Source organism: Harpegnathos saltator, unplaced genomic scaffold (genome assembly GCF_003227715.2).
Source record: "Harpegnathos saltator strain DR-91 unplaced genomic scaffold, Hsal_v8.6 scaffold61, whole genome shotgun sequence".
Taxonomy (NCBI): Eukaryota; Metazoa; Arthropoda; class Insecta; order Hymenoptera; family Formicidae; genus Harpegnathos; species Harpegnathos saltator.
The window spans coordinates 1,161,515-1,189,156 of NW_020230438.1; the positions used below are offsets into that span (position 1 = coordinate 1,161,515).

The 27,642-nt window shown below is 51.0% G+C and overlaps 1 protein-coding gene across 3 annotated transcripts in view; it reads right to left on the bottom strand.

The window, feature by feature from the left end:
- The window catches only part of lilli (AF4/FMR2 family member lilliputian), a 232,719-nt gene that overhangs the window by 204,323 nt on the left and 754 nt on the right, over window positions 1-27,642 (bottom strand). For 2 of the 3 annotated variants that reach the window (XM_011140197.2, XM_011140196.2), the window contains exon 2: window positions 18,571-20,298. In XM_011140197.2, the coding sequence (XP_011138499.2) occupies window positions 18,571-18,632 (62 nt within the window). In that variant the 5' untranslated portion in view covers window positions 18,633-20,298. Of the gene's footprint in view, window positions 1-18,570; window positions 20,299-22,106; window positions 22,301-27,642 lie in introns of those variants that run through there. The other variant, XM_025304439.1, reaches the window with a different exon arrangement.

The following is a 27,642-nucleotide window of genomic DNA, read 5'->3' on the forward strand; positions in this document are numbered from 1 at the left end:
CACAGCCGCCGATTCCTCTTTCTCCGTCTCTGTCGTGCCTCTCGCGTCTCTCCGCCTTCCTACAATTCCGCCCGATAGCGCGCGCGCGCGCGCGCGCGCCCGACGTGTACACGACCGGCGAGAGGGATAAAAAAATCTCTCTTCTCTCTCGTCTAATACCGCTTTATTCCTAACGCACAGCGGTGCGCGCGCTCGACGACGGTACCGTTCAATGTTGCGCGCGCGCGTTGCACTTATTCAAGCTCACCCGCTCTCCCCAGAGCGCGATCTCTGGAGATCAGACGCGCCGACGGCGCGTTGATCGTTTCCTGAAACACTAGGTGGTCCCTTTGCTCATCCCACTTGACTGACGTCTCGATCGTCTCTCACGACGCTGCGAGACTCAATTGAAGAGCGGGACGTCGACTTCCCCGGCGCGGCGAGGCGAGGCGAAAGAAGACGACGAAGGAGCATTCCTGCTCATAGGAAGTCAAGTGACATACTTGCTAACGCATGCATTCGGGTCATACCGCTACGTATAAATATCTTATCTGCCGCGCGCTTATATATATGCATACCCGTGCGGCATAGATTAATTTTGTACGTGTGTACATGCGTGTGTGTGTGTGTGTGGAAAGGAGGATAATTATAAATCGCGAATGAAGCGCCGCGTTCGCGTTTTTCTCCTCGCTGCGCCGAAATAAAATTCTTTCCGCTGTCTCCTTCTCCACCGATTATTTCGCTGTTGGCGAAAGAGATAAAAATCATCAAAGTTTTTCGACACATTCTCTCTCTCTCACACACACACACACACACACACACACACAGCGTTCATACATTAATAATAACATAATCCCGGCAGTTTTATGGCAAGCAAAAATCGTTTCCTCTCACGACTGCCGACGCAATCGGTATTCTACGTCTTCGGTCACACGTGACATATTCCACGACAACCAGCCTGTACGCGACAATTCCGTTTTCCTGTTTCGAGAAAACTTATGGGAATCTTTCCGCGGGTCTCGAGCGGGCTCGAAGGGCTGCTCGATTCAGCAGTTGTCGCCGATAAAACGTGGCGAAAATAACGAGAGCGGAGAGCAGAGTGCGCGAGTTCGTGCATGTGCGGGAGATGCACGTAGGTAGGTCGTTGAAAAGCAGGTGGATAGAATACCGAGGTGGAGGCCGCCGCCGCCGCCGCCGCCGCCGAGAGGCGAGAGAGAGAGAGAGAGAGAGAGAGAGAGAGAGAGAGAGAGAGAGAGAGAGAGAGAGAGAGAGAGAGAGGCGGCGGCGGCAATGGAGGTGATGCTCAAACCGGATGATTCCCACAATGCTCCCGGGGGCGGGGGAGACATAACGGAACGGGACTGCCTCTACGCGATTCTGACGTCACTAAAACGCGAGGAACGTCGCGCGATAAATTCCACCGGGCCAATCCGGGAGGAGACAGTCGCCTCGTTTTATCCTCACCTTCGACCCGACGGAAGCGAGAAACACATATCGAAGAAGCGCGTGCGAATATAAAAATCGACGGCACCCTACTTCGAAATGAGGAGCGTGAAGCGAGCTACGCAATTTACCTTCGCCGAGGAATTGTCCATTTTGTCAAGGCGACGCCGTTCGCCGCTCGACGATCCCCGCTTTCTTTCTCTTTCTTCGCTTTTATTTCACATTTTTGTTACGCGTGTATAAAGTTTTGCATTTTGTGTCTCGATACAACGCATTTCGAAAGCACGCGATAATTACCGAGTAATTATATACGCGTGCTTTGGCAGCTTCGGCGGCTACAAACAGCGCGCGGGGGAAAGCCCAATGGTGAATTCACCGAACCACCATGAGGGAAGTAACGTTTTCGACAACCTGAGCGTAAATTACCGGGCCGTAAACGACTCTGAAGCTTGCACGGTCGGCTGCTGCCACGCGGAAGTCGCGGCGGCGGCGCGGCGCGGCGCGGCGTTTGCAGACAGAATCGAGAAACTGTGTCGGATTCTGCGCAATCGCGATTGCGTCTCGAGTTTCGGTCGCTAATTGTACGATGAAAAAGCCAGCCGGTCGGAGACTCGCGATTATAATGGCGCAATCGCGCCGCGGTGTCATTGGGCAAGGAGCTACAAAGTAGACGTGCCGAGCGCGAGGAGCACACGGGACGGGAAGAACGAAACAGAATGATCCTGCGGAGCGGGAGTGTCGATGATGTAACCGACCCCTTTTGTCGATATAGCGGACGACGCTATATAATTAATAATCGACCTAATCGCCGGCGATCTCGACTCGCGGCGATAATTCTCCAGATAAACGATAATCTCTGCTGATATATATCTCTCTTTCTCTCCGTGACACGTAACGATGCGCGTTACGTTGTATCACGTGTAACAAGAGTGCATCGATAAAACGATCTGAGCGAACTGAGAATGCATTTTCTCAAGAGAAGGATAGAGGAGGGGGGGGGGAGGGGAGTCAAATGCCACGCTGTGTCGAGATTCAATTATGCAGGTGCTCGAATGATCCTTGGCTTGGATGCGTCAACAACCTTCCGCGATCGACGATTTATCCGTCGGCGTTTTGCTCGAACGAGAGACGCGAGAGAGTTCATAACGAGCCAACTAACTGGTCCTCACGGCCTCAGCCTCGAAATAACGACCTCGAGTGCAAGGTGAGGCGAAGACCACCGCGCGCCGACGTTTGTCATTGGCGATGCATTCCGTGCGACGATTTGTTCAAGTCGGTCGCTCACCTCTTTTTGCCTTGGTAACAGTAACGCTTAAATAATAATGAACGCGCGGTCGTCGACACGTCGACGCACGGATGGCGGCCTCGAAGATATGGTACGACGCGATACGCCACGCCACCACACGCGGAATTCGGATGATATGACGATTTCTGTCGGATTCATCCCGGCGGAACGCGAGAGACGAGAGTGACGCCTCTCTCCTCCTCCTACCGACGAATCTTTCTTGTCGACTTTTTTTTATCGTTTCTAAACGCCGACCCGATCTCGTCCTGTTATCGCGTCATATCGCGTCCTGTTACTTTTACTCGGCCCGATTATTTACTCCCCGCCCCCCTCCCCCCTCGATTAAGATCAGGCACGATCCCGCGTATCAGCTCGTGCACAACGGACCGTGACACAAAGTGTCGTCCTGCTCGCTACTTTTCTCGCACTTTCTAACTCTAGAGAGCTCATTTTTGCGGCGGGAAAATTCACCCGGTCCCATCAGACCGTCAGCTTTCGTCGTACTACAGCTCGTTAAAGCGTCTCGTTTCCATCTATCTTCTTGGCCTCTCGTCGTTATCAGTCGTCTATCGCAAGTTGCAATGACAGATTAAGAAAATTATCTCCCTACGAAGAGCAGATGTCACCCACGACCCAATATCAATGCCTATAGAAACCGCGGAAATATCGCGCGATATAAGTACATACTCCGCGCGCGCTTCATAAACAAATCTTCACGTGTCACGCGACAGATCAACCTGTCTGAGCGAAGGTCACGTCTAATCGCGTTACCGAACGGAGGCGGCGATCGATAGGAGGGAAGCCCCGTCCGAACGAAGAAAGGAAGGAGGTGGGCAAGAGAGAAGACCTCTTGGCGGAGAGGGAAGAGAGATGTGGATTAACCGGCGATTTTTGAAGGAGATCTCGAAAGCAAGCCCGGCCCGCACGGCGAAGCAGGAGCAGGTGGCCCGTGTTACCGAACGGGCTTAACCGGCGGGATGCCGGCTCGCTCGCTCGCTCGCTCGCGGAAGTTGTAAGCGGGGAGTGCATTGAATGCAACCCTAGGGGTGGCCGTGCGCGAAGAGGGAAAGGGAGCGGCGACTGCTGCTGAAGTGACGCACTCCTGCAGAGAGCGAGAAGTTCTAAAAATGCCCAGCCGGAGCACGTGTCCGCGTTTCTCTCTCTCTCTCTCTCTCTCTCTCTCTCTCTCTCTCTCTCTCTCTCTCGCTCTCTCTCTCTCTCTCGACGCATATGTTTCCTATAATACCTCGATGCGGTAGATCAAACAACCTCGACCGAGAGAGTGGAATATCCTTCTCGCGCGGCGACGCGGCGGCAGCGCCCGCGACGAGAAACGCTCCAAATCTCGCTGACTCACGCGTTAGCTCGCGTACATATTTCGAGCGAGCTCGGAAGTGAAGTTTTTCTTACGATTAGACGGAGACCGCGGCGCGTTTTCGCTTAACTGGGACTGGAGGGTCAGATTGCTGAAAAATCGGACTTGTTTTTGATAATATTCTGTGACGAACTGAATAAATGTGCAAGAATGAAAATTTTAGGTATATCTATGCAACATATGAAGAGTAGAACAATTTTGTTTATTAACAAATACTCGTATAAATATACGATATATATAGCTGAGATACAGCTCTCCTTTCTTTTTTTTCAAGTTATCGTTTTTGCAGTGATATCTCGGCTCGGCTCGACTCGGTGGCCCGATCAGAGCGAATTTTAGCTAGAAATCTTCAGGAGGCTTATCATTATCCGGTGAACCACTAGAAAAAAAAGTGGAACAAAATTAACAAAATGGCAGCTGTTATTAGGAAAAAATTCAAATTTTTAAGTTCTTTTACAATAAAAGAAAATTAATATCTCGAAATGAAATATTCTGACGGAGTTGTCCATGGTTCACCTGAGAGCCACATGAACAAATATTATTGCTTTAAAATTTCAAATCGACACGAAGCTCAGTTTCGGAGAAATCACTGCAAAAAGTTGAACAATAGATTTTCGAGAGAAACGCGTTTAAAATTGAAGTGGACGTATATTTATATGAGTATTTGTTTAAAAACAAAATTTCTCTACTCTTCATATGTTATATAAATATATGTAAAATTTTCATTCTTGCACATTTATTCAGTTCGTCACAAAATCATTATCAACAACAGGCACGATTTTTCAGTAATCTGACCCTTCAGTCCCCTTAAGGGTGATTTACACGATGCTACTTTTGACGCTTGACGCTGGCTTCTTTTGTCGCCTGTTTCTCGCTTTCCTAGAGCGAATTTCTGGCTGACAAAGTCGCTAGCGTTGGAGCATTTACACGATGCTGATAAACAACGTTTAGTCGTTAGCGTTTTAAGGAGAATTTTGCGGAAACGGTCAGTTAAAAGAATCATGGCGTCAATGAATGACGCCATAGTCCAAGCTGCTGTCGTGCTTTGTGCACGAGCTCTTCGAGCAGAAATTCGTGGCTCAGTAACAAAATAAAAAAAAAAAAAGAATGTGGGTACATAAGCGGATAGGTAAAAGATTAACTCATGAAGCATCAAATAATCTTTTCAAAGAGTTGGCATTGGAGGATCCAACCGCATACCGTGAAGTATTGCGATTAACGTGCGAGAAATTTGAAGAAGGTTTTGAAAAAGGTGCATCCACTTACACAGAAAAAGGAGAGTTTAATATCGCTTGACGCGAGCGGTAAAAGTTGGACATGTTCAACTTTGCCACAGCGACTAATAGACGCGCTGCGTCTCCCAAATTTTAGACGCTAGCGAATGAAAATCGAGCGTCTAAAAGAAGTTTTCACCAGCGAATTCGCTGGCGACTTAAGAAGCTTGCTCAGAGCGAGTAAAAGCAGCATCGTGTAAATTACCCTTTACCGGTAAGTTGATTTACATCTAACGATCCCGGCCTTCTTTCTCATGCGTATGCGCGCGCATCTGCGATTTATTATGTGTGTTTTGAACTTAAGATCTGATCGCGTTCCGGGGCGAAAGAAGAGAAAGATGGACGCGTTGGCATCTCCCGAATGTGAAAGATAATCTTCAGGAAGGAAACTTCGCGACTTCGAATTCCTCGCGCGGAACCCGTTATTAAAATCGAGATCGCGACTTGCGGGACCGTATGAGAATATCCGGAATTTAAGTCGCACGGCAGATCCGAATATAAGTCGGCGAAGGTAAAAATGGCCGTGGGAACGTAGCGGCCGGTACTTTTCGAGATGTCGTTGAAGCAACGGCCCGTGCGCGGCTTATTCTATCGAACTATCGATAAAATGTATACGCGCATAATCTCCGCCGAGGAATAATCTCCTCGTTTGTCACGGCGAGTATGAAATCGCCACTATGGCCGACAACCGGGACTCGTTATTCACGTTCCTAAGAAATATCGTCGGTCGCGAGCCGCAAGGCTGTATTACGCGAGGACTAGCGGCGGAGACCTACTTTCGAGGAGCTTCCTCCTCTCTCGTCGACTTCTTTCCGTCTTCGCGCCGCTTCCTGAGCGACTAATCTCGTCGATAACTCGGCCGAAGTATGCCATTTACCTTTTAGAGTCCGTCCCCGCTCAGCAATCTATCAACTTTGTCAAAAGTTATATCGCGTCGCGCTCATTCAGCTGGAACGCGACGCGAGGAAAGTTTCTCTTCTTCTTCTTTTCCGACGGTGTTTACTTTCTTTATCAATGGCGAGCAATCATGAAGTTTGCGGGATCGCGGATTCCTTATCTATTATCTCATCCGCACTTAGCGGATTGCCAAGGCACGGAACTATGGTTTGTATGGTAAAAAGAAAAAGAAATAACCAGCCTGATTATATACACGCGTGAATCGAACCCGGGAAACGTAGCGTCGATCTTAATTTTATATCATCGACCCTCGAGTGATTTTTTATTTTACACGATACAAATTTACTTGACAGAACACCGACACCGTGTAACCGGAACCGGCTCAATTGTCCGGATATCCTCGGTTCTAAAAGAGAAACACACGCGCGACCGCAAGTTTCTGTTTAATCACCGCCGCAGAGATGTTGACAAAATGTCGTCTCCCCAAATTTGTCAAAAATTCCGTGGCGAAAAAATTCCCGAATGCCACTATACAAATTTGAATTCAGCTATTCACCCGCGCGCACGCGTGAATTAAGGATGCCGAATCCGGCGTGAATTAAAGAGACATGGCAACGCTATACATATCGTCACGCGCGGTTCAGGGAGGCGTCCTAGGAGGCGTAAGTATATCCGTTTATCGAGGTAAGGCTGGTCGGTGTCTTCGCCCTCGTGTCTTCTCTCACTTCGCCATGTACCGTGTGTCCCCTCCGACACGGTGTTGCTCCGAGCCACGCCGCACAGTGAGGCGAACGCATCAGAAATCGGATATTGGACAAAAAATTAAAAATGCCTGATTCGACTTTGTGACGAGTTTTTCCTTTAATATATATCATGAACTATAAATAAATCTGTTTATAAACGATTATATGTCTCATTTCAATATGTCTTTTCAATAAAGGCCTTTTTATAACTCTCTTCATATTTTGCCGAAACAGTACTTGCCGTTCTATGCAATGCTTAAGGTATTATAAGTATAAACGTATTGATTACATTGAACAGAATTTTCTTTTTCGAACGAATTTTAATTCCTACTTCTACACGTGTGCTTCCTGATAAATCTAAAAATTTCGCAGATTTCTCCGAACGATGTAAAAGAATTACAACTCAAAAAATACGAAATACTCCGAAAAAGATCGATTTTATCGTTCGAAAAAAGTTTAAATCTTGTGATGCTTTTATGACGATGCTGTTCAGAAAGATCCAGAACATGTAAACAAATGAGATAATTTTGTGTGAAAGAATCGAAAGTGGAACAGATTCGATTATTAAAAGTTGCACCAAGTACCTTTATTTTTGCAAAATTAACATGCTGTTAATGCAATATTATTCGCGACGTTACGAAATTTATTTCACACTGTTATGGAGAATTATCTATACTTTTTATCGATAACAGTAAAAGGCATGAACATGTATGAACATAGATTTATCGAAGACAGCCGGATTTTTCTATATATTTGACGTCCACACAAAATAGATTTTTATTTCATACACTAAAAAAAAAATATATATATATATATATCAATTGTACACTATTTATATTAAATTTCAAGTAATTCCATTGAAAAATGTAGGAGTTATAAACAAATGACCGAAAAATGACACATTCGCCCCACTGTGCGCCGTGCTACTGTCTCGTGTTAGGGGACGTTCACACCGCGCGCGCGACCGTAAAAGAGCGTCGAACGAGGCCACGCGTGTGTACGCGGACGACGAGCACAGATCGTAACTTTCACCGCCGTCGACGCTGGAACGCGATCGTCCTCCGTTAACCCTCGTTAAGTCCCAAAATATCCGTGTAAAATGAACGATCCAAGCTAAGGTCGTATTTTGTCCGATCGTGAATACCGCTCTAATTTCATCTTTCATCAGACCAGCTAATTACACCGGCAAAAGGCGCGTTGCGACATTTTACACGGCGAACATCGTGCGTAATTAACATTGAGCGCGATATTTCATTCTGTTATCGAGTACTCAATGAGAGGATAAATGTACGAACGAATGTGCGTGTCGTGAAAAAAGAAAAGCACGAGGTCGCGGGAGATACCACACCTCTGCGCGATAAAACAGAACTAAACGTTCGAATGGGAATTTCTACTAATTGTCTCATCGGAGATATTTATCGACACAGCGATTATCGCACAACGACGAATATTATGCGCGAGCTTTATTGCAAGCGCGGTGCAATAATCTGCGTGAGCGTAGCTATGAATAGACACAACCGCACGATCGTACGCGATTGACATTAGCGGCGCGATAATATCAGATGATTTACATTTATTAGCGCGCGCGGCGCGCTAATAATAGGGAGGGCAGCGAAGCGACATTGTCAAACATTGTCTTATTTTATGCGTAAACACCTGTTTTCAAGTAAACAGCAAAGTATATCGCAAATTACTCAAAGTGGCGCATACGACACTCATCGATAACTTGACATTTGCTCGGCGGCTGCAAATCTTTTTCTAGCAGACACGAGAATTTCCGTGCACGAGGGAAAAATATGACTAATGAAAAAAATATAATAACAATGTGCAACAAAAGCCAAGAAACGTCGCATACATGCGCGTTAACGAGTTTAACGAGCGTTAACGAGCGGAACTGTCGTGCTCACGACTGGCAGCCGCGCGCAGCTGCAATAAACAAATAAATAAATAAATAAATAAATAAATACACATATTTGTTTTCTTTTGCCATCTCATAAATGGTCTTTTGACGAGGGCGTTTAATGCCAAAAAAGCGCACGTCATCACGAAGATTCGTAGCACGGTGGCGCAGATTAACGGGAGACCCGTCGATTGTGAACGCACCCGAAGACGGCCGACTGCGCGTTAGAAATCCAGCGGTGAAAGTGTTAGATTTGCACGGGCATACGGCGGCTCCTCGTGCTGCACAAATGTAACCGCCGCCTCGAGTGTCCGACGAGCAAAGCGATGCATTCTGTTACGACGCGAAGCGGCCCCGTCGTCGGCTCGAAAGAAACGTCGGGCGGAATTTCGGAATTTGCGCATCGCCAAATCACCTCGTTGTGGTTGGGACGCGCGCCACAGGCACGTCCGACCTCTTAATTGCTGCTAATTCCGGCGCGGCGGAGGTGAATGGGTTTATCGGTCGCATTTTTAATTGTCGCGCGAGCGAAGGCGACGAGTTCTGAAATCAGTGATTTCGTTAGACGTTCATCGCGAACCGAGCCGTGTGTCCGGAAGTCGTCGTCATTAATCGTCGCAATTGTTAATTACCCAGTCCGATATATAGGAGGACACCGCTAAGCTTAACTTGACAAGTGTACGACGCCCGGTAGCGAGCCTGTCATCGAATATTTATTGGTATTGGTTCAAACGTTATTCTCTTACGCAAAAGAGACGAGAATATCCGCGAGGTCTGTGACGGTCTGGCTGCAAACTGTTGCAAAAATGAACCTGTCGTGATAAGAGATGATGTATCCCTTTTTCCTTCCATTATATGTCGGATAATCGATTGTGTGTACGAGAGCGCTTGGTGAACAAAGGGGCAAGTGTCGTGGGAAATTTAAGCGAGAAACATCTCCCGGAGAATATCGTCGAATAAGCAAGAAGAAGAGAATTCATACTTCGACGTGCAAAAAAGAAAAAAAAAGAAGAAAAAAGAAACAAAAAGGGAAAAGAACTGGATAATTCCCAATGCGCCATCGGAAATCCCCCATCAATGCGGCCCACCCGCGGAGTTATCGCGAGCGTAAACAAACATGTTTCCTCGAGCCGCGGATTGCCGGGCGGGAGGAGGATCGACGATTTCTCGCCGAATTCCGCGATGTTCGCTTAATCGCCTAATAAGAAGCGCCTTATCTCGCGATACGCAATCCGAATTTCAAGTGCACGTTTCGCGTCCTAATTTCCACTGAGCAAAAGTCAACCTCGCGTTAATCAAATCGTGATAACGGCCGCCGTCTGCGTCTCTCAGGGACCTGATCAGGTGCAAATTGTACGATTCCCTCGGAGACGCTTGTATGCTTCGCTGCGGAAAACCCAAGATCGGCATCAGCCGTCCGCGCAATTAGCATACCATCGTCTACGCGGGAATCATTCGCATGCGGCTAATGAGAGAGAGAGAGAGAGAGAGAGGAAGAGTCAATGCTGCGCGGAGGACACATTTGCAACAATTTTCGCCGGCGATTCACATGGTTCAAGGAAAACGTCCGGAGACAATAATGCGCTTGTAATCAATGCGTCGCGCTCATTTGTTACGCAGTTAGTGCCTCGTTCGACGAACATCCGAGCTGTGCAACGTCAACTGCCCGCGACAAGGCGTGTACCCGCGCCACGCTTGTGGATTATATTCTACTATACGTGGCGCACACTCAATTACGATCGAGTATTCGGAAGAGGGAGAGTAAGAGAGAAGGAGGGGAGAAACCCTGTCCCAACCACTTTCGCAAAATCGATATCGCACGCGATATTAACGAATTTCGCAAGACGCGAAATTGCATGGTCGCGGCTCTCGAGACGAGCAAAGGAACCGTTGCTTGCTTCGTGGTATAATGAACAACGGCAGGAGGACCAATATCCTCAAATACTGAACGTCTCTCTTTATCGAAAGATGGATGATCGCGTCGCGACGATGGTTGGTACGGAGCAAACGAAGCGATAGTTGTCCTTCTTTACCGAGAGACAAATACACAGTGACGAATCCTAACGAAAGTAACGAAGCATCCGCTTACGTTCGGAGCTGGAGCATTGTTTACCAGAGAGAGAGAGAGAGAGAGAGAGAGAGAGAGAGAGAGGAGAGAGAGAGAGAGAGAGAGAGAGAGAGAGAGAGAGAGAGAGATAAAATATCGCAATAACACCGCGAGAAAAAACAGTTTATTTTTGGTCTAGCGAATAGTGCTCGTTATCGATATTTATCTGGACGATGATTAACGTTAATGAGTACAAGAGATACGTTTCGGAGAAGAGCACGTCGTGAGAAGAATAAAGAACCATTCGTGCGAGACCCGCGAGGTATATTTTCGCTCGGTGCTCTTTCATTTTCCAACCTAAAGCGTGTCTCTCCTTCGAGTTTCTGCTGAAAAAGTACGCAATACCAGGCTTTTATCCGACGCGGTAACATCTTATCGGCAATAAATACGCGCAGGCTATTAAAGCGAAAGAAAGAGAGAGAGCAATACTGCAAAAATATTGCTTCTTGCAATATTTTTGCAATATTATTATTATTATTCTCGTGACGCACGCGATCGTTCTGGCGCTCTTATCACCGAGCGATTATCAGTCGGCTCAAGGTCGCGCGATCGCGAATGCGAGTTCGACGGCCTCGGGTGGCCGTTGTATCTTTTCAAAGAGGATTACTGCCCGGCCTCGTTGTTTCGGCGCACTTCGCAACCGAGCCGAAGGAGCCACAAGCCGGAGCAGCTGGCGAAAGCGCCTCCGCAGCCTTTCTCTTCGACGAATTATCGATGGCGCTCACCTGACGAGCGACTCACCTGACTCAATCATTGTCAATTCGACGAGGCAAAGACAAGGCTGTATTATTTCCTTCCGTGTTTAACGTTGCGTCGCGCGCGCGCGCGCGCGCGACATTGTTACATAAACCGAAATCGAAATCGCCGCCGGAGAATTATGCGGCGATTTTCACATGGCACACAAATGGCAAAGAACAGGAGCGCGCGGCGGATTCTCTCCTGTCTGTATTGCGTTAAAAGCTGCTGAGAACTCTCGAGCATCCTCGACTCGCAGAGAAGAGTGTACTGCGACAAGTACAAACTCAAGCAGATACTCGATGAAACTCGAGCGAATTTTAAACGTTCCGCTCGTCGCGCGTGTCGATACGCGTATGTAGGCCGGCGAATTCCAATACCTTTAATTTAGCGAAGAGCAACGCGAGATATCTCGTCGATAGACGACGATTCTCGTCGGAGATCGTCGCTGCTGAAAGAGGAGAATCGTCATCGAGCCTCGGAACTCGGAATAACGGATTCTAATGGGGGGGGGGAAAACTGCATCGCGCTCCCCCGCTTTTCCCCGCGCACGAAATCATATATATATATATATATATATACAGAGGAATAATTTTCTTTTTTAATTTGCGCGCTGATTATCACCCGAAAAAATTCCGCGGGTCAGAGGGACCGATTTTATTTCATTAGAGCGTACTTTCAATTTAACTTGGCCTCTCTCTCTCTCTCTCTCTCTCTCTCGTCAGGAAAATTGAGTAATTTTTTACTCCCATCTAACTGTAACCAGAAATTTAATTAACCACCCGGACAGCTTTGGGATAATTAATGTATTTAAAAAGAATTCTCGGTCGCTCCAATTACCGCTCGTTACGACCGGCACTAACAAACCGAATGTGTTTTCTCGTGGCAATTTACGAACGAATCAACGCGCAAAGCGTATATCTCGCTGTTACCGCGGACCCCAGATAAGATTATGCACGCGAGCGCTCTTTTCTTGCGCTCGTACGTACTTATCAGTCAAGGCCGCGCGTTCAGCTGCTCTGAACCTTTGTGCATTGAAACGTAAGAATAATGGAGATCGCCTTGATTAACTTGCGGGCCAAAAAACTCGAGTCCAAAAGAAATAAAACATCGACGGATGGAAAATTGCTGAGAAGCGCGCTTATTACGAGAAACAACATGAAACATTATGATTTATTAACGCGCAGAGACGTTCAGAGACGGAAGTTGCAAGGAAGATCGAGCTTAAAATCACGGAAAACTGCGTTCCCCAAGAGAAAATTCCTCCTCTCCTAAAAACCTCTCATGAAAACACGTCCGCGCGCACGTTGGTCGTGTTGGCCCGAAGAAAGCCGTGCTTTGAGAAACAGCGTTCTCAATTGGACGTGAAGACGGATAAAAGTCACAGGACACGTGTGTCCTTACACAATCATCACGTACGGGGAAAAGAATTTGGATTCGAGCACAGCCTTCCCGTGGTCGCGCTAGTCAACACACGCACATCAGAGTTACAGTTTCAAAGTATATCGAAGCGTTTGACCGATAAGCCCGGCCGGTCTGATAACTCGCCGGCTCCCGCAACCTGGCAACCCAAGGACTGACAGGAAGATTTCTTCTTCTAGTATCCCCCTCGCGCGCGTCTTCGTGTCGCGCGACCAACTTTGCTGCTTTGGCCGTGCGGTCTTAACCAGGCCAGCGCCAACCGCGGCGATAACACTTGACGAAAATGTAAAAACAAATTCGGGAAGAGCGATCTCACGCGATCTCACGCGGGGATATGAGGCGTGCGTTTTCCCGCGATAATTAAGCTGCGCTCGGGACTCGTTCAGCGGAGAGATCGCCACGTCGTCCGCGCGATCGAGAGTTTTGGCTCCAACGAGACGGCGAGACCGAATTTTCGAGTCGGCGATGTTCCATCGTGCGTGAAACAGTAACGACGTCGCCGGGGAGGGGGGGGAGGGGGGGAAGAGGAAGAGACGCCGTGATTCCGAAAGTCCGACTAAAGCTGTCATATAATCGACGACGCCGGGCAGATTGGAGAGGGTGGAAAATGGGTCAACGTATGCTAACGCGGCGCGTTGCATACCGGCGGAACCCTGCGGCTACGATAATGAGAAAAGAAACACGGCGCCGTCGCGCTCTCTCATCGCCTCCTACGCCCCTCATCAGCCCGAACGACCCTTTCCCACCTCTCGCTCCCCGCGGAATAATTCGCAGCCGACTGCGAATCATGCGCGCCAAACGGCAGGGCCGTCCGACGCGGCTTTAATCTCCGAGCGAATTTATCGCGCGAGCCTTGGTGGCTCGCGAGAATCTCACATCTCGAGACGTGTCCGCGCGCGCACTCTCAAAAAGAAACCACGTAATAGAAAGCGCGAAAGGCTGGAGAATCCGCTTCCTCGCGGGTTGTAATCTCAGACTCGCTTCGGGAAGCGCGGAAGACCGCCCGGCCAGAGGCTCGTCCGAAGACCACCCGCGCCTCTCGGCTCTCGAGCACTCGCGGGACGGGGGCAGGAGGCGGGAGGGGGGAGGGGGGGGAGGGAGAAATTCAAGCGGAGAAATAGAAAGTATAACGTTCTCCACGAATGCGCCGTTGCGATCGTTGCGCGTTTCGCGAGCGCGGCCGGGGACAGACGCGCGTAATTCCTCCGAGAGACTTCGCTCTCGATCAGCCGTTCACCCCCTCGGCGCCCTTAATAATTTCGTTCAATTACGCCGTATCTCCTCGCAATTTGCCGCGAGTGTGCGAATCGATATTCGCAGCGCGACGCGACGGTGCGCGCAGGCCGGTCGCGTGGTGACGGTAAATAGAGAGAAAGCGCCGCGAGGGCCCCCGTCTCGTCGACGTCGTCGTCCTCTTGGCGCCCTACGGCTGCCTGCGCGCGATAAATGAGAATAGAAGGGCGGCGCCAACGCCAACTCTCTCTCTCTCTCTCTCTCTCTCTCTCTCTCTCTCTCTCTCTCTCTCTCGACGCGCAGCGCGCTCCTTCTCGTCTCGGCTAGCCTCGACATGTTCCTCATGAAACCGCCGGAACGCGCGCGAGCGAACGAGAGAGAGAGAGAGAGAGAGAGAGAGAGAGAGAGAGAGCTCGTTAACCGAGAGTGCGAGAGGGAATACGCTTTGTCGCGCGGCCAGAGCTTAATTCCATCGACCGCTATCGCGGGATTGAGTAAAGAAACGCGAACGAGATAGTCCGGCCACCTTGCCGAACGAGGAAATGTCCCTCTTCCATGTTGCGCCGATTATGTTAATCGCGGGTTGCATTACCGCGCGCACTCGTGACGCCGACGGCGTCCCGGGTCCCGGGTTGAATCGTGGCCCGCGAGGGGATAGCAGAAGTGGATGTTGAACTTTTCGAAAGAACGTGGGGCAGTTTTTCGCAGGGAGAAGAACATCCTGACGCTGCTCGACCGCGATCAATCGGGACGGCGCGGCGCGCGCGGGATACGACCCTGAGAATTTGTCCCCGCGAGCGCGTTACGTGAGCTCGCGATTATCGTGCGCATTAGCGACTCTCATCGGGAGAGAGAGGAGCCGTGAGAGAGAGAGAGAGAGAGAGAGAGAGAGAGAGAGAGAGAGAGAGAGAGAGGAGGAAATAAAAATCGAACCTTTCCACGACAAGCGCGAACTTCAACGAGAGCACGTTCGAGCGGAGGAAGTTCCTCCGAAGCGAAACGATCGGGTGCGCGCCGCGCCGGTGAAAGGAATTCCACGCCTTCGAGTCTTATTGACAGGCGCGTTACACTCGAAACGGTTCTTTCGGGCGGAGAATCCGGGAATAAAATTCGCTCGAACTCGCCTAGTTATTGAGTTATTATTGTCATCGGCGTCAGCCGACCCGGAAAAGACGGGAATCCCGTTCGCGCGCGAGAGCCAACTTTCTCCTCGTTCCGTCGCGATGCTCCCGCCGGAGATCCCCGCGCCCAGGTCGCGAATTATCAGCGCGTTTGTCGCGTACCGGCTTATCTAATGATCTAAGGACCGAAGTCCTTCATTCGCCGGCGTGAATCCTAATTCCACGCGTCCGCTAACGACCCTCGCGCTGATAACGCACATCGACGTGCATCGTCACGTCGTGACCGAGCTGACGCGAATTAACGGGCCAGGAAAGTTCCGAAGTAACAGAATCTCAGAGTTAAATCGGAGAGAGAGAGAGAGAGAGAGAGAGAGAGAGAGAGAGAAGCTGGCTTATCGGTGAAGACTCCTCCAATTAATTGCCAGCCACTCACAGATGATAGACGCGATACGTGTCAATCGCGAGTATCCATTAACGGGCTATTAATACACGTCGACGCTCAACTGCTCATTAATACACCGACGACGGCGAGAAAGTACGCGCGAACGCGGTAAAATCATTATTCCGCCAGCTGCCAGACCGTTAATTACATTTACACTCGAATATAAGTCGGCGAGCGCGCGCGCGCGTGCGCCAGCCTCCCTCTTTCGCTGCCTCGTTATTTTGCTGAATTCGAGGACAAGCGTGACGGTGTTACGTGAGTATTGTTTCAAGTGCGTGCTCGCGGCGGCTCGATACTGCGCGCGCGCGTCATCGCGAATATCTCGCGGTTGAACAGCGCGAACGCGGCGAAGCTGACGTGCGAAATGCGCGCGGGGAGATACCGCGCGCGCTTTACGAGACGATTCATCGAGTCACAATGCATTTTGTGCGTCGCTCGTACCGCACCCGCGCGTGCCCTCACGTCGTGGTGGGAGCGAGAGAGAGAGAGAGAGAGAGAGAGAGAGAGACGCGGCCTCATTGACACGAGAACGCAGAGAAGCCGATGGAGCGTTTCGCGAGTATACAAACGTTGATCGATCGAGGATGGATCCTCCCCCTCCCCACGCTCGAGATTCTCGATTCAATTCCCCGGCTTTGTTATTTACCTCGTTAATCGCGGTCGAAATCACTCTTTCGGCGCTCGCTCGTTAATTTCGCTAACGATCCTATAATTCGTCGATAGTTATTATTCGCGAATTAATCGTCCCTGGCGTTTTCCTCGAAATCGCCCGCTTCACGGCTCGGCAATTTCCGCCAGGTTTTTTTCCCCCTCTTTTTCTTCCTTTTGGGCGTTTTAAGGCGACGTTTGGGACATAAATTTCAAGACGCGGTCTTTAATTACACGGCCGACCGCTGCATCGTCGAGGCTGCGTGCGCGCGCGCGCGCGCGCGTGCAAGTACACGTGCGAGAGATGCGTGCGTAAATGAGGCACCAGAGTCGAATCGACCGCGACTACTCTCTCTCTCTCTCTCTCTCTCTCTCTCTCTCTCTGCCCTTCGTCCGCTAATTCGCATTTGACAGGGCCGCGCCAAGGGCAGCGGCTGCAAATTTAACGCGACGTGTCGTGCGCCGTGGCAATTGCTCGCTGGAAGACACGACTGCTAAAACGCAAATAAAAACTAAAAAATCGTCTCGTCGCGGCAGCTTCGGTCATTCAAAGTCAGCTAAAAAAAAGCCTAAACCGGAAGAAGCGGATCAAACAAATTCTCGCTCCCCCCCCCTCTCTTTCCATTAAATGATAAGAAAAATGAAGAATGTCTCAAGGCTCACGACAATTCTGTGACAACTCGTCGAATTAGGCTTCAAATTCGGTCTCTACTAGAGACCGAATATTGCTAACTGATAAGATTGATATAATTCATTATGTAAGCAGTAACGCGCGCAATGACGCGCGCGGAAGAAGGTGTGTATACATACACAGGTGAATTATAAATGCATGCAAATGCGGGGTGAAGTTAACTCGCCCCGTCGTTCTCGTTCTCGTTTAGCGTTGAGAGAACGCGACTATTCCTAAACTTTGGCGGGACAAGCGCGGAGAATACACACACACACGCTCGGCGTATAAGCGGAGGCGGTGTGTATTAGATAGCCGTATTTAACGCTAAGTGTCCGGCGCGAGAACGCTGACCGTGGTGGTGCACCTGGTCAACCTGGCCAACCTGGTCAACCTGGTCAACCCGCGCGACGACTGCGACGTCTTGAAGGAGCATGCTTTTCACTTTGCGGTCGCAACGAGCGGCTCTCTTTCCGTCTCGCGTTCTCTCTTTCGCGACGTTTCTCTTTCCGTATGTTTCAAGTAGGAGCTAATAGAATGTATCTGCTGGTATCCGCTTTGAGAATATGCAAAAGCGGCTCGAGGTATCCTTCAGAGACGGATACGCGTATCAACAGCCGTGAAGTTAACAGCGGTCAGTAATGGAATCGCCAATTACTCAGCCCGCTACGCCACGAACGCTAAAAAGTGAATCTATATCGCGACGTTAATAAAAAAAAATCACTCGGGACTTCTACGGATGTGTGTCGATAACGATATAACAGTGGACGACTATGGTTCTCTCTCGGGCAAATTACTATCTTTAGACGTTCGTAAATCTCTTCTATCTCCGGCTGATCGACCGCTGTAACTCTATCATTTGGCGATATACATGTATATACCGTTGAGAGATAACTTATCTCGACTTCATTTTTCCACAGGGAGAAAATATTTAAAATGAGATAACGGGGTTTTATCTAAGCTAACTAGAGATCTGAACGACTTCGACTGAATTCTTCGGCAACTTCGGCCGGAATTTCTGTTATATTTCGCCGGGAAAGTGATTCATCCGAGCAAACATTCGTCTCTCCGAGTGTTATCGAGAAAGGAAATTGAAGTTTTTGAGTCTCCAAACAGGAGACTCGCGCATTCCATCGATTCCGCAGCTCACTTTCGCTAATTTCATCTCTACAGACGGGTGATACATCCACCCGTCGACACTTACGTTCGAGTGCCCTCGATTGCGACCGCGAAGGACCAATAAAGAACGATCGGCGGTCGTCTTTGCGACCGCGGAGACAAAACTAATACTGTACTCACCTCGATAAGGTGCCCTTGAGCAGAGGATTCCTATCGTCATAATATCCACCGGGCGAAGGCATCTCTTCAAGTAATCCAAACAATGGGCACGTGGCACTGGTCACTGACACTACGGCACTGCATCACTGCATTCGGTCGCGTGATCCGTGTTAGCTCTCTCCATTCACCGCGCCGCGCCGCCGGCAGCCGCGATCAAGCCTGGCGGTTACGCGCGCGACGCATCGTTCCGCACGGCCGCTGTCCGGCGACAACAACTACGCGATATAATGAGAACGGCAACGAAGACGAAGACGAAAACGTAGCGCGGCATTCGCGCATATCGCGCGCGCGCGCGCGCGCGCGACTTTACGGGCGAAGCCGCGGCGGAATCGCGTGCACGCGCGTCCGCGAGCGCGAGTCACTCACCGTTTCGAAGCCGAGGTCGAAGTCCGTTTAAAACGACTTTGTGCGCGCGGAAAGGTACGCGCGCACTTTCGAAACAATCCGCTTCTTTTCTTCGCGCGGCGATGCTTTATCGTTCCGCTTCTTTTATCGACCTCGCGATCATCTGATATCTGTATTCTTCTCCAGACCTCGGTACCTGGACCTGGACAAGCGCGCACTTTAAAGGGCACACGCGTATTCGTAGCGAGTCTTGCTCTCTCTCTCTCTCTCTCTCTCTCGCTCGCTCTTCGTACAAGAAAGTCCTCGCTTTTCAATGGTACGTGACTATTCGACGTCTCTTTTATTCTTCCCACCGTGTCGCGCCTTAAGGCGCGCGTTTTCCAAGGAACAACGTGCGCGCGCGCGATGCAAAGATAGTCCGTCTTTGTCTTCGAACCGATGTCTTATCTGTTTTTCACCTCGCATCGAGTTCACTTTTCTTCTTCTTCTTCTTCTTCTTCTTCTTCTTCTTCTTCTTCTTCTTCTTCTTTTTATCAATGTGCCCGTTACACTTTGATACTCCTCCTCTTATTCTCCTGCACCTTTTGTATCGATGTTTTCCTCACTTTTCAATAAGTCGTCCACCATAATAACGCTCCTCCTCATATTGACAGTCCTTTTTTCGAGGCGACGTCTCCAGATCCACGGGGATCGCGGCAAGAGCTGCTTTCTTGGCAAATTTCACAAATTATCGCGCATTAACAGCTCCTCCGCGACAAGTCCTCCGTGCAAGCACCACTCGAGATCGACACTCGCGCGCATGCAATTAATGTCCGTTAAGCAGCCACGACGTTGCTCCGGTTTCGTCACTCGGAGCGTCGTAAACAACGCGATCGTCGCGGTGATTCGCGCCTACTGCTGCACGGCGAGACTCCGTTATAACAGGTGCGTACTTGCAACGTACGGCGCGACCTTACCACCGTAAACAAACTCGCCGCGAAGGACACACGCACGCACACACCGTCCGCCACGTAGCGCGCGCACACGTTCAACGACGATCCGATTTCAGCTCGCGGATCGACTGCGATCGCAAAGTTTCGCCGGGCGTCCAAACCAGATGATGTTCGCCACCGGTTGACTGATCAACTCTACGCGAGCACGCGTGCGCAACTCCGTGCTGTTGTCCCTCTCTCACTCTGCCCCTGTCTCTCTCTCTCGCTCTCTCTCTCTCTCCCCCTCTTCCTTTCTTTCTCTCCGTCTCACAATCAGCAGATGTGGCGTCGCGACGGCAGCGTCGCCCCGTCGGCTACACACGCGAAAGTACCGTCCTCGTCGTCGTCGTCGGCCCGCTCGTTCGTCCTTCACCTGCGGACAGAATCGTACCTCCTCAGGACGCTTTCCTTCAATGTGCACATGCACACGCATGTACCATCTGGCCGCGAGGCTGCGACTGGCCGCGTCGACACGTGCGATCGCCGCTACCAAACATGGCCGCCTGTCAATCCCCCTCCCCCTAGCCACCCACCTCAAGCCGTCGAGACACAGTAGCAGAAGACGCGACGCGCGATCAGCTTCTCGATTCGCGAAATTCGCCGCGCTAAACGCGCAAGATGTACGCCCCTCCCGGCCGTCCCCTGCCAGCCGACGGTGTTCGTGGTGCGATCCTAGTCGGCTCGTAGTGTCGCGTCTCGTCGCTCATACGCGCGAAATCTGTTACGATTCAACGCCGCCGAAATCGCGCGCGACTAGAGTCGCGCGAGTGAAAGTGCGCCGAGTGCAGCCCGAGAAGTCTCGATTCTATCCTCCCTCTCTCTCTCTCTCTCTCTGTGCCTCGTTCTCGCTCTGTCTCGTTCTTTCTCTATCTCGTTCTCTCTCTGTCTCGTTCTCGCTCTGTCCGGTTGGCCGGACTGTCTCCTTCCCTCTCTCTTTCTCGCTTCTGTCTCCCCTCTTCCTCCGTTACCGCCGTCTATCTCTCGCGCTCGCTCGCTCGCTCGCTCGCTCGCTCCCCTCCCACCCACCGCCCGGCGCCGCAAGTCCGCGCGCGAAGGCTGCTGTTGACGTAAACAAACGGAATATTCCTGCTGAAGCGTCTCGCAGCGCGCGCGAAAGTAAAGGCCTATTTAGCAAATCGCTTCTCTTCCTACGACGCGACTACACTCGCGCGATATCGTGCCGTTCCGGAAGCAAGCGCGTTTAATTCGAGGCAGACCTCCGAAAACCTACCGCTTCGAAAGCACGCTTGGTTGCCGTGAAGCTACCAATGCCAATATAGCGTGTTCGGATAATATCGTATGTCGCACTATTAGCGTTGCACTATTTTTTTCGCATTAATCCGTATACTGTGATCATACATATTCATAGGACAACGAATGAATATTTGCGCTGATCTGATCTAATCTTTTAATTTAAAACTCGATAAAAGCGGCGACGGATCTTTTCACGCGCGTTTTAATGTATGATGATACAACGTATCTGAGAAATTAGTAACATGACGTTATTTAAACTTTACTGGCATGAAACTTTGTTGGCGATGAGAATCTATTCGAGGGCATTAATTCGATATCATCCGGAGTAATTTCGCCCAAAGTTTACGCTGATAAAGCACGGACGACTTTCAAGAGTTCACCCTCAATTTGCCACGAATAAAAATCGCGTTTACGGCACTGGGCGTGCATTTCTATTCGTACGTTCAGACGTTCGAGCCGAGACTCAAAAGTAGGCTAAAAAACGAGAAGCCGAGAACGCTTTAGCAATCGCTCTTCATGTTTTTTCCCGTATCCAATACATGACTAGTTAAGACCAAGTTTGCCGGTATTTTCAAGTCCAATTTGTGTGACGAGACATGTAGCGGTAAGAGTGAGACAAATAATACAAACCCCTCTCCCTCTCTCTCTCTCTCTCTCTCAACATCTCGTTCTTAACCTCTCTTTCTTACCGCTGGTTTTTGGCTTCGTCATATATATTATACATATCGCCATCCTAATTATATTCGAACGCTTTATCAGTACTACGTCATTACATTGTTACAAGTGGCCACACTGGTATATCGGCCGAAAGAGCCGCAGTTAACACACAAAATGGCGGAGCTACGAGGCAGATCGACCGCGATCGCAAGAATGAAACCGTGAACAAGACGAGCGCGGCTGGCACGCCGTGTGTCTGACGACTCTTACCGTATCCGAGATTTCTTCGAAAGCAGACGACACACTCGGATGCCTTCCTCGTAGAAAAGCCTGTCGTTGCAAAGTCACCGTTGCACGAAGCACGCTCTAAAGGGACATCTCCAAGATGCGCCGGGAACTCCGCAAGGCTCAAAGGAACCCTAACCCTGAGTCTCTTTCTCTCTCTTTCTTTCTCTCAGCGAGAATTCGGAAATCGCGTCGCACGCGACTCGGCACTAGAAGAACACTCGCGCGTTCCGCTCGCGCAACGAGATCGGATGAGCGCTTGGAGCGGAGAGCGCTCGGCCGCGGGATTCACTCATTAAGAGCACGAGAAAGTGCATGGAAAAAGGACACGTTTACCCGACTCGCCGTCTTCGTAAACTGCGAAACCGTTGCGCGCGCGAGGGTCACGTGCCGAAGGCTCGAGCGCGCCATTGGCCGGATCGCGCTCGCTTCCAAGATGGCGTGTCACCGAACGGTTAAGTGCGCACCGAGTGAACACGAAACGGAATGAACCGACGAATTTATTCCCAGGGCTCCAATTGCGGCGCGTTTGTTGCGAAGCTTCACGATTCATCGGCATCTGAATCGTAAAGCTTCGGCGAGGAACGTCCGAGGAGGTTAGGTCCGGTAGATTCTCCCACGTCGTCTCTCGTAACCCTGCGCTGTCCGCTTAATTACAATATCGTGGCGAGTAAATGTCGTCGGTGAAGAAGCCGCATCGCCGTCACCGTGGCGAATCGCGACGATAATACGCGAGTCGCTGCACGGGGCTACTTGTTGTTTATCTTAATGCCCGCATGATAAAGAAGACGCGAGTACACAAGGCGAGCGCGCGGTGATGTAATATCGACGTAGCCGAGCGGATCTCGCGCAAGTTTGGTTGGTTAGCAGTTGCTGGTCGAGCGATATCACACACCCACCGGTGTCGAAACGAAAACGTGCACTACGCAGTGCCCGCGATCCCATCAACGAAAAGTCGTGCGTGCATCTCTCTCGAGCACTATCGCCTGGCCGACTAAACGCGCATGCACGCGTGCACGCACGCACGCACGCACGCACGCACGCACGCACGCACGCACGCGTTACCGGATCGGCGACGAAGGAATCTCCACGTTGCGACACGAGCTGCTGTCATAAGCCGTAATTATTCCTTTCTCCCGCAGCTTCTGCCGCCTCGTCCGCGCACTTCTCTATGCACTTTCACCGTGTCTTCCTCCGCGCTCCGCAGACCCCCTGCAAGATCACTTGGCGTGCTCGAATTACCGTTCAAGCCGTCGCCGAGCGTGACCCTACCATAAACCCCGTCGACGTACTCCGTATTCTGCCGAACACAGATAGTTTCGACCGATCAAACGTTACACAGGACGTGACGTAGTAGTGAAAGCATGCAAAGAAGAATTATCGATAGACCATCGATCTCTCTCTCTCTCTCCTCTCTCTCTCTCTCTCTCTCTCTCTCTCTCTCTCTCTCTCTCTCTCTCTCTCTCGTCTACCTCTTCTTCTTCTTCTTTGTAATTGGTCCAGAAGTGACGTTTCTATTGGTCAATTTTTCTCTACGAGTGCCGTATCCGAAACTTGATGACACTCGAGTCTCGAGTCTCGATTATCGATGCATGCTCGATGATCGATAGCTGCGCGAGACTGCGACAATCGCGTCTATTCGAAATCCGCGAATCCAGCGTACTTTCTAGAGTAGCTTGAAGCCGACACTTTCGAAAAACGCTTTCGCGAGAAAGAAGAGATCTCGAGGTGATCGTCAATTTAATTGGTCGGACGGTTGTCCGACGTCCGTGAGCGACGCGCATGCGTAACGGTGATCCCGGCGACCAGACCGGAAGAAAAGGTTTTGTGGCTTTTGGAAACCCCTGGTGGAAAAATACAATGGAGGACACGAACGTGAGACTTATCCGAATTCGTCGGCCGCAAGGGTCGGTCTAGCTGGCGATCTCCGACTCCGAATCGTGCGTCTTACTTACGTGGAAGAGGAGGGTTTCGGCGGTGTACACGCGCGTGTAAATTGCCGTCGAGCGCTCGTCGTCGAGAGGTCGCGCGCGCGCACGCGGGATACGCCTAATTTGCGGCGTGAAAGAGAAAAAAAGAGGGAGAGAGAATAAGCCAGCCAAAAGCAGGCCACTCACAGAGATACGCGAGAAACGAGAGCGCCGAGAGAATTACGCCGCAGTAATCGCGCGGCGGGAAAACGAACACGCGACCGAACGAACACAGAGCGAGCGGGATCCTTTTACGAACCGGCGCGCACGTAACACACAGACAGACACACACACACACACACACACACACACACACACACACACACACACACACACGCACACAGCGGGCAATTCTCACCGAAGCAACCAAAGTCGAAAGTATCCGGCATCGCAAGGGCAAACGACCGACTCGTCGAGTCGCTGACATTTTCGAGCGATTTGTTAAACAGCGAATCGGCCGACGCGCGGGCGCTTCGCGCTCTCTTCTCCCCTGTCTCCTCCCCCCTCCCCGCCCCTTCCTCTGCCTTCGGCCTGAAAGCGCGATTAAGCGCGATCGAAAACGACGCGATTTTATTGACTCGGTGCAACTCGAGAGTGACGGCCCACCGCCGCGCCGATCGGATACCCTATTTTCCCCGGCCGCTGTTATTTTCACCGAGCGTTAATGGCACCTCCCCCCTCCCCCCTCGGCCCGCGCGCGCGCGCGCGCGCGCGTTTGCGTAATGCATTGTCGTGGAAGAGGCGATCACTGGATTACGGCGAGACACCACTCGCGCACGTCGCACGTCGCACGGCGCGTTCCTGCGCAATAAGCTCCGCGAACACACGGGGTTATTCGATGCTCGTCGTCTCTTTTTTTTTTTTTTCTATGCCAAGGCCGCGAATGTGTAATTTAGCGTGTCGCTTTTTAAGCGAGGGAACGAGAGAAGCGAGTATTCTAAATATCGGAGTATCGAGTCCAAGGCTCGCGCGGGGATCGGAAACGCAGAAGCCGACGTGTTATTCCTGTCTCGTTTCGGAGATAAAAAAGCATTCTTTACCGCGTATTTTCCTTGCGACGCTCTTGTGGCGCTCCAAACATCCTTCCTTCCTCCTCCAGAAGCGCAGTCGATTAGATACCCACACGCGACCTCTTCGGTTGAACCCTTTTTTTTTTTTTTGTTATCTTATCTCGCAAGCAGCGCACGATCAACTCGTCGTGCCGCGCCTGTGTGCGAGGGAACGCGCACTGTGCGCTTCATAAACAGATAAATTGTGCACGCTACGCGGTGTGTGTATCGGCGATTTTTACTTGCGATTTACATATCTCGTTCTATATGTCAGACCTTCACTAGTTGCGTAAACGAAAACTGGAAGACGGTAAAAAGAAAGAGTCGAGCGACGTGTTAAATACCCGATGGAAAATCAGTACCGTAAGCGTTCCACTTCTCTCTCTCTCTCTCTCTCTCTCTCTCTCTCTCTCTCTCTCTCTCTCTCTCTCTCTCTCTCTCTCTCTCTCTTTCTTTCTCCGTTGTGTGCCCTCTCTCTTCAAAGAAAACCGCTCCGGAATCCACGTCTTGGAATGCACGACGACGACGACGACGAGACTACGCTTAGCGCGAACGCGACTTGTCTAACCGATTTCCACCGGCGACTTCCCACCGTCGCGGACGTTGATTTTTCCCTAACCATTCACGCAACTGCGATTCGACAAATCCTGTTCCAACGTTGTCGCCAATAATTCAATAATTTCAGTTATTAATTCTTCAATTCGCTAATCTCTCTACACCTCATCACTAATTTAACGATCGAATCCGATAATTTATTAATTAACGCGTATCGTCCGCGTGATAATTATTATCCCGGTGCCGCAGATATCGCGAAAAGAGTTACTTCTCATCGCATCGGCTCTTCACTCCCCATCCCCCCTCTCCCTACCGGAGCCGTCTCGTTGACGGAAACTCGAAGGAAACGTCCCAGCTGTTTCCGAATCGCGCTCGAATTTGCTCTCGCGGGGCGCACAATGTATCGAGGCATCGCGATTGAAATCGTTCGACCGGAAAGGGTTAATCTCCGGGGAGGGATGCCCGAGTCGAGGTGAATTTTGTGCTCGGTGTCACCCGAGCAAGGGGAAAGAGAGAGAGAGAGAGAGAGACAGAGAGAGAGAGAGAGAGAGAGAGAAAGAGAGAGAGAGAGATCCGACCAGACGTCGACTCGACGTCGCCATCGTAATCCTGTCCACGCTGTGTTTCCCCCACAAGCAGCTTCGCACCTCTCTCGCCTCCTCCCCGAGATCTCCTCGTCGACCGATACTCCCTCACGGACGCACGTTTCCCTTCCCCTCCATGGCCCCCATCCGCCACGACGACGGACGTAGCGCTACACCGCAGCGGACTATTGTAGAGACACGATCAACATTTTCGAGACAACAAGTGTCGCGGACGATTAACAGGATACTTTAGTCGCGTGCCAACAAACAGGACGAGATTGTCCCGTTACGCGCGACCGACGAAAGTCGAAGGTGACTTCGGCCGGGATATCAACATGTCGCCGATAGCAAGATTCCACGTAGACAAACGCCACCATCATCGCACAGCCGAGTCGTTACACCGTCGTCGCCGTCGCCGTCGCCGTCGCCGTCGTCGTCGCCGGTGCCGCAAACGGGATTTCCGAAGCCCCTCCCCCTCCCCCGCTCGTGCGTGTCGCGAGCGAAACCACCGAGTGCCTCCGTCTCGCATTGACGGGCATGCGGGCCGCGCTCCGTTTTCTCGACGCGAACGATGCTACGAGGATAAACGCGCGCGCTATCGCGACGAAGATACGCGCCGCGAGCACGCGACAGATGTCACAAACGCCGCGCGACCTCTCGCTACGCGGCTGCGGGAGAGACGGATGCGGGGCGAATTTTTCGAGAATTATTCTCGAACGACACGTCGTCGCCTTGATTCGCGGTTTCCGCGTCGAGCGACGTCAGTCAGATAACGTCGCGCGCGAATTGATACAGCGGTGGAAAGCTCGCAAGCTCGACCTCGCGCTTTTCAACGCTTCTCCCGCCCGCTGCTTCTCTCTTTTCCTCTCTCTCTCTCTCTCTTTCTCTCTCCTTCTCAGCGCGATTGCAGAGCGCCGATCGATTATTATTATCGCAGGCGGCGGCGGTTAATCGCGCATATTTCCACGAACTTTCGAACGGTAATTCGCAGACAGACAAACACACACACACACACACACACACACGCACGCGCACACACACGTACGATGCGTTTCCATGGAACGGACGGTTCTCGGTAATTCTCGGTTCCGTCGGAAACGCCGTGCCGTCTAGAAAGTAACGCTCCACATCGACGACCTTGTTCCTAGGATCTACATGCGCCGCGATCGGCCTCGGCTCCGACGCGGCGTATCCGCGACGCGATCGGGCACTTTCGGGTTTCCGAGATAACCGCGGCGGCCGGTCGCAGCTGTCAGCTGTCGACGAGGCTGAACGCCGCGCGTCCTTTCGCGAGGCGTTCCTTTCGACACGGCGGAAGAGGGATTAATATCGCTACAATGTCTGCGCGGAATTCAGACGCGAG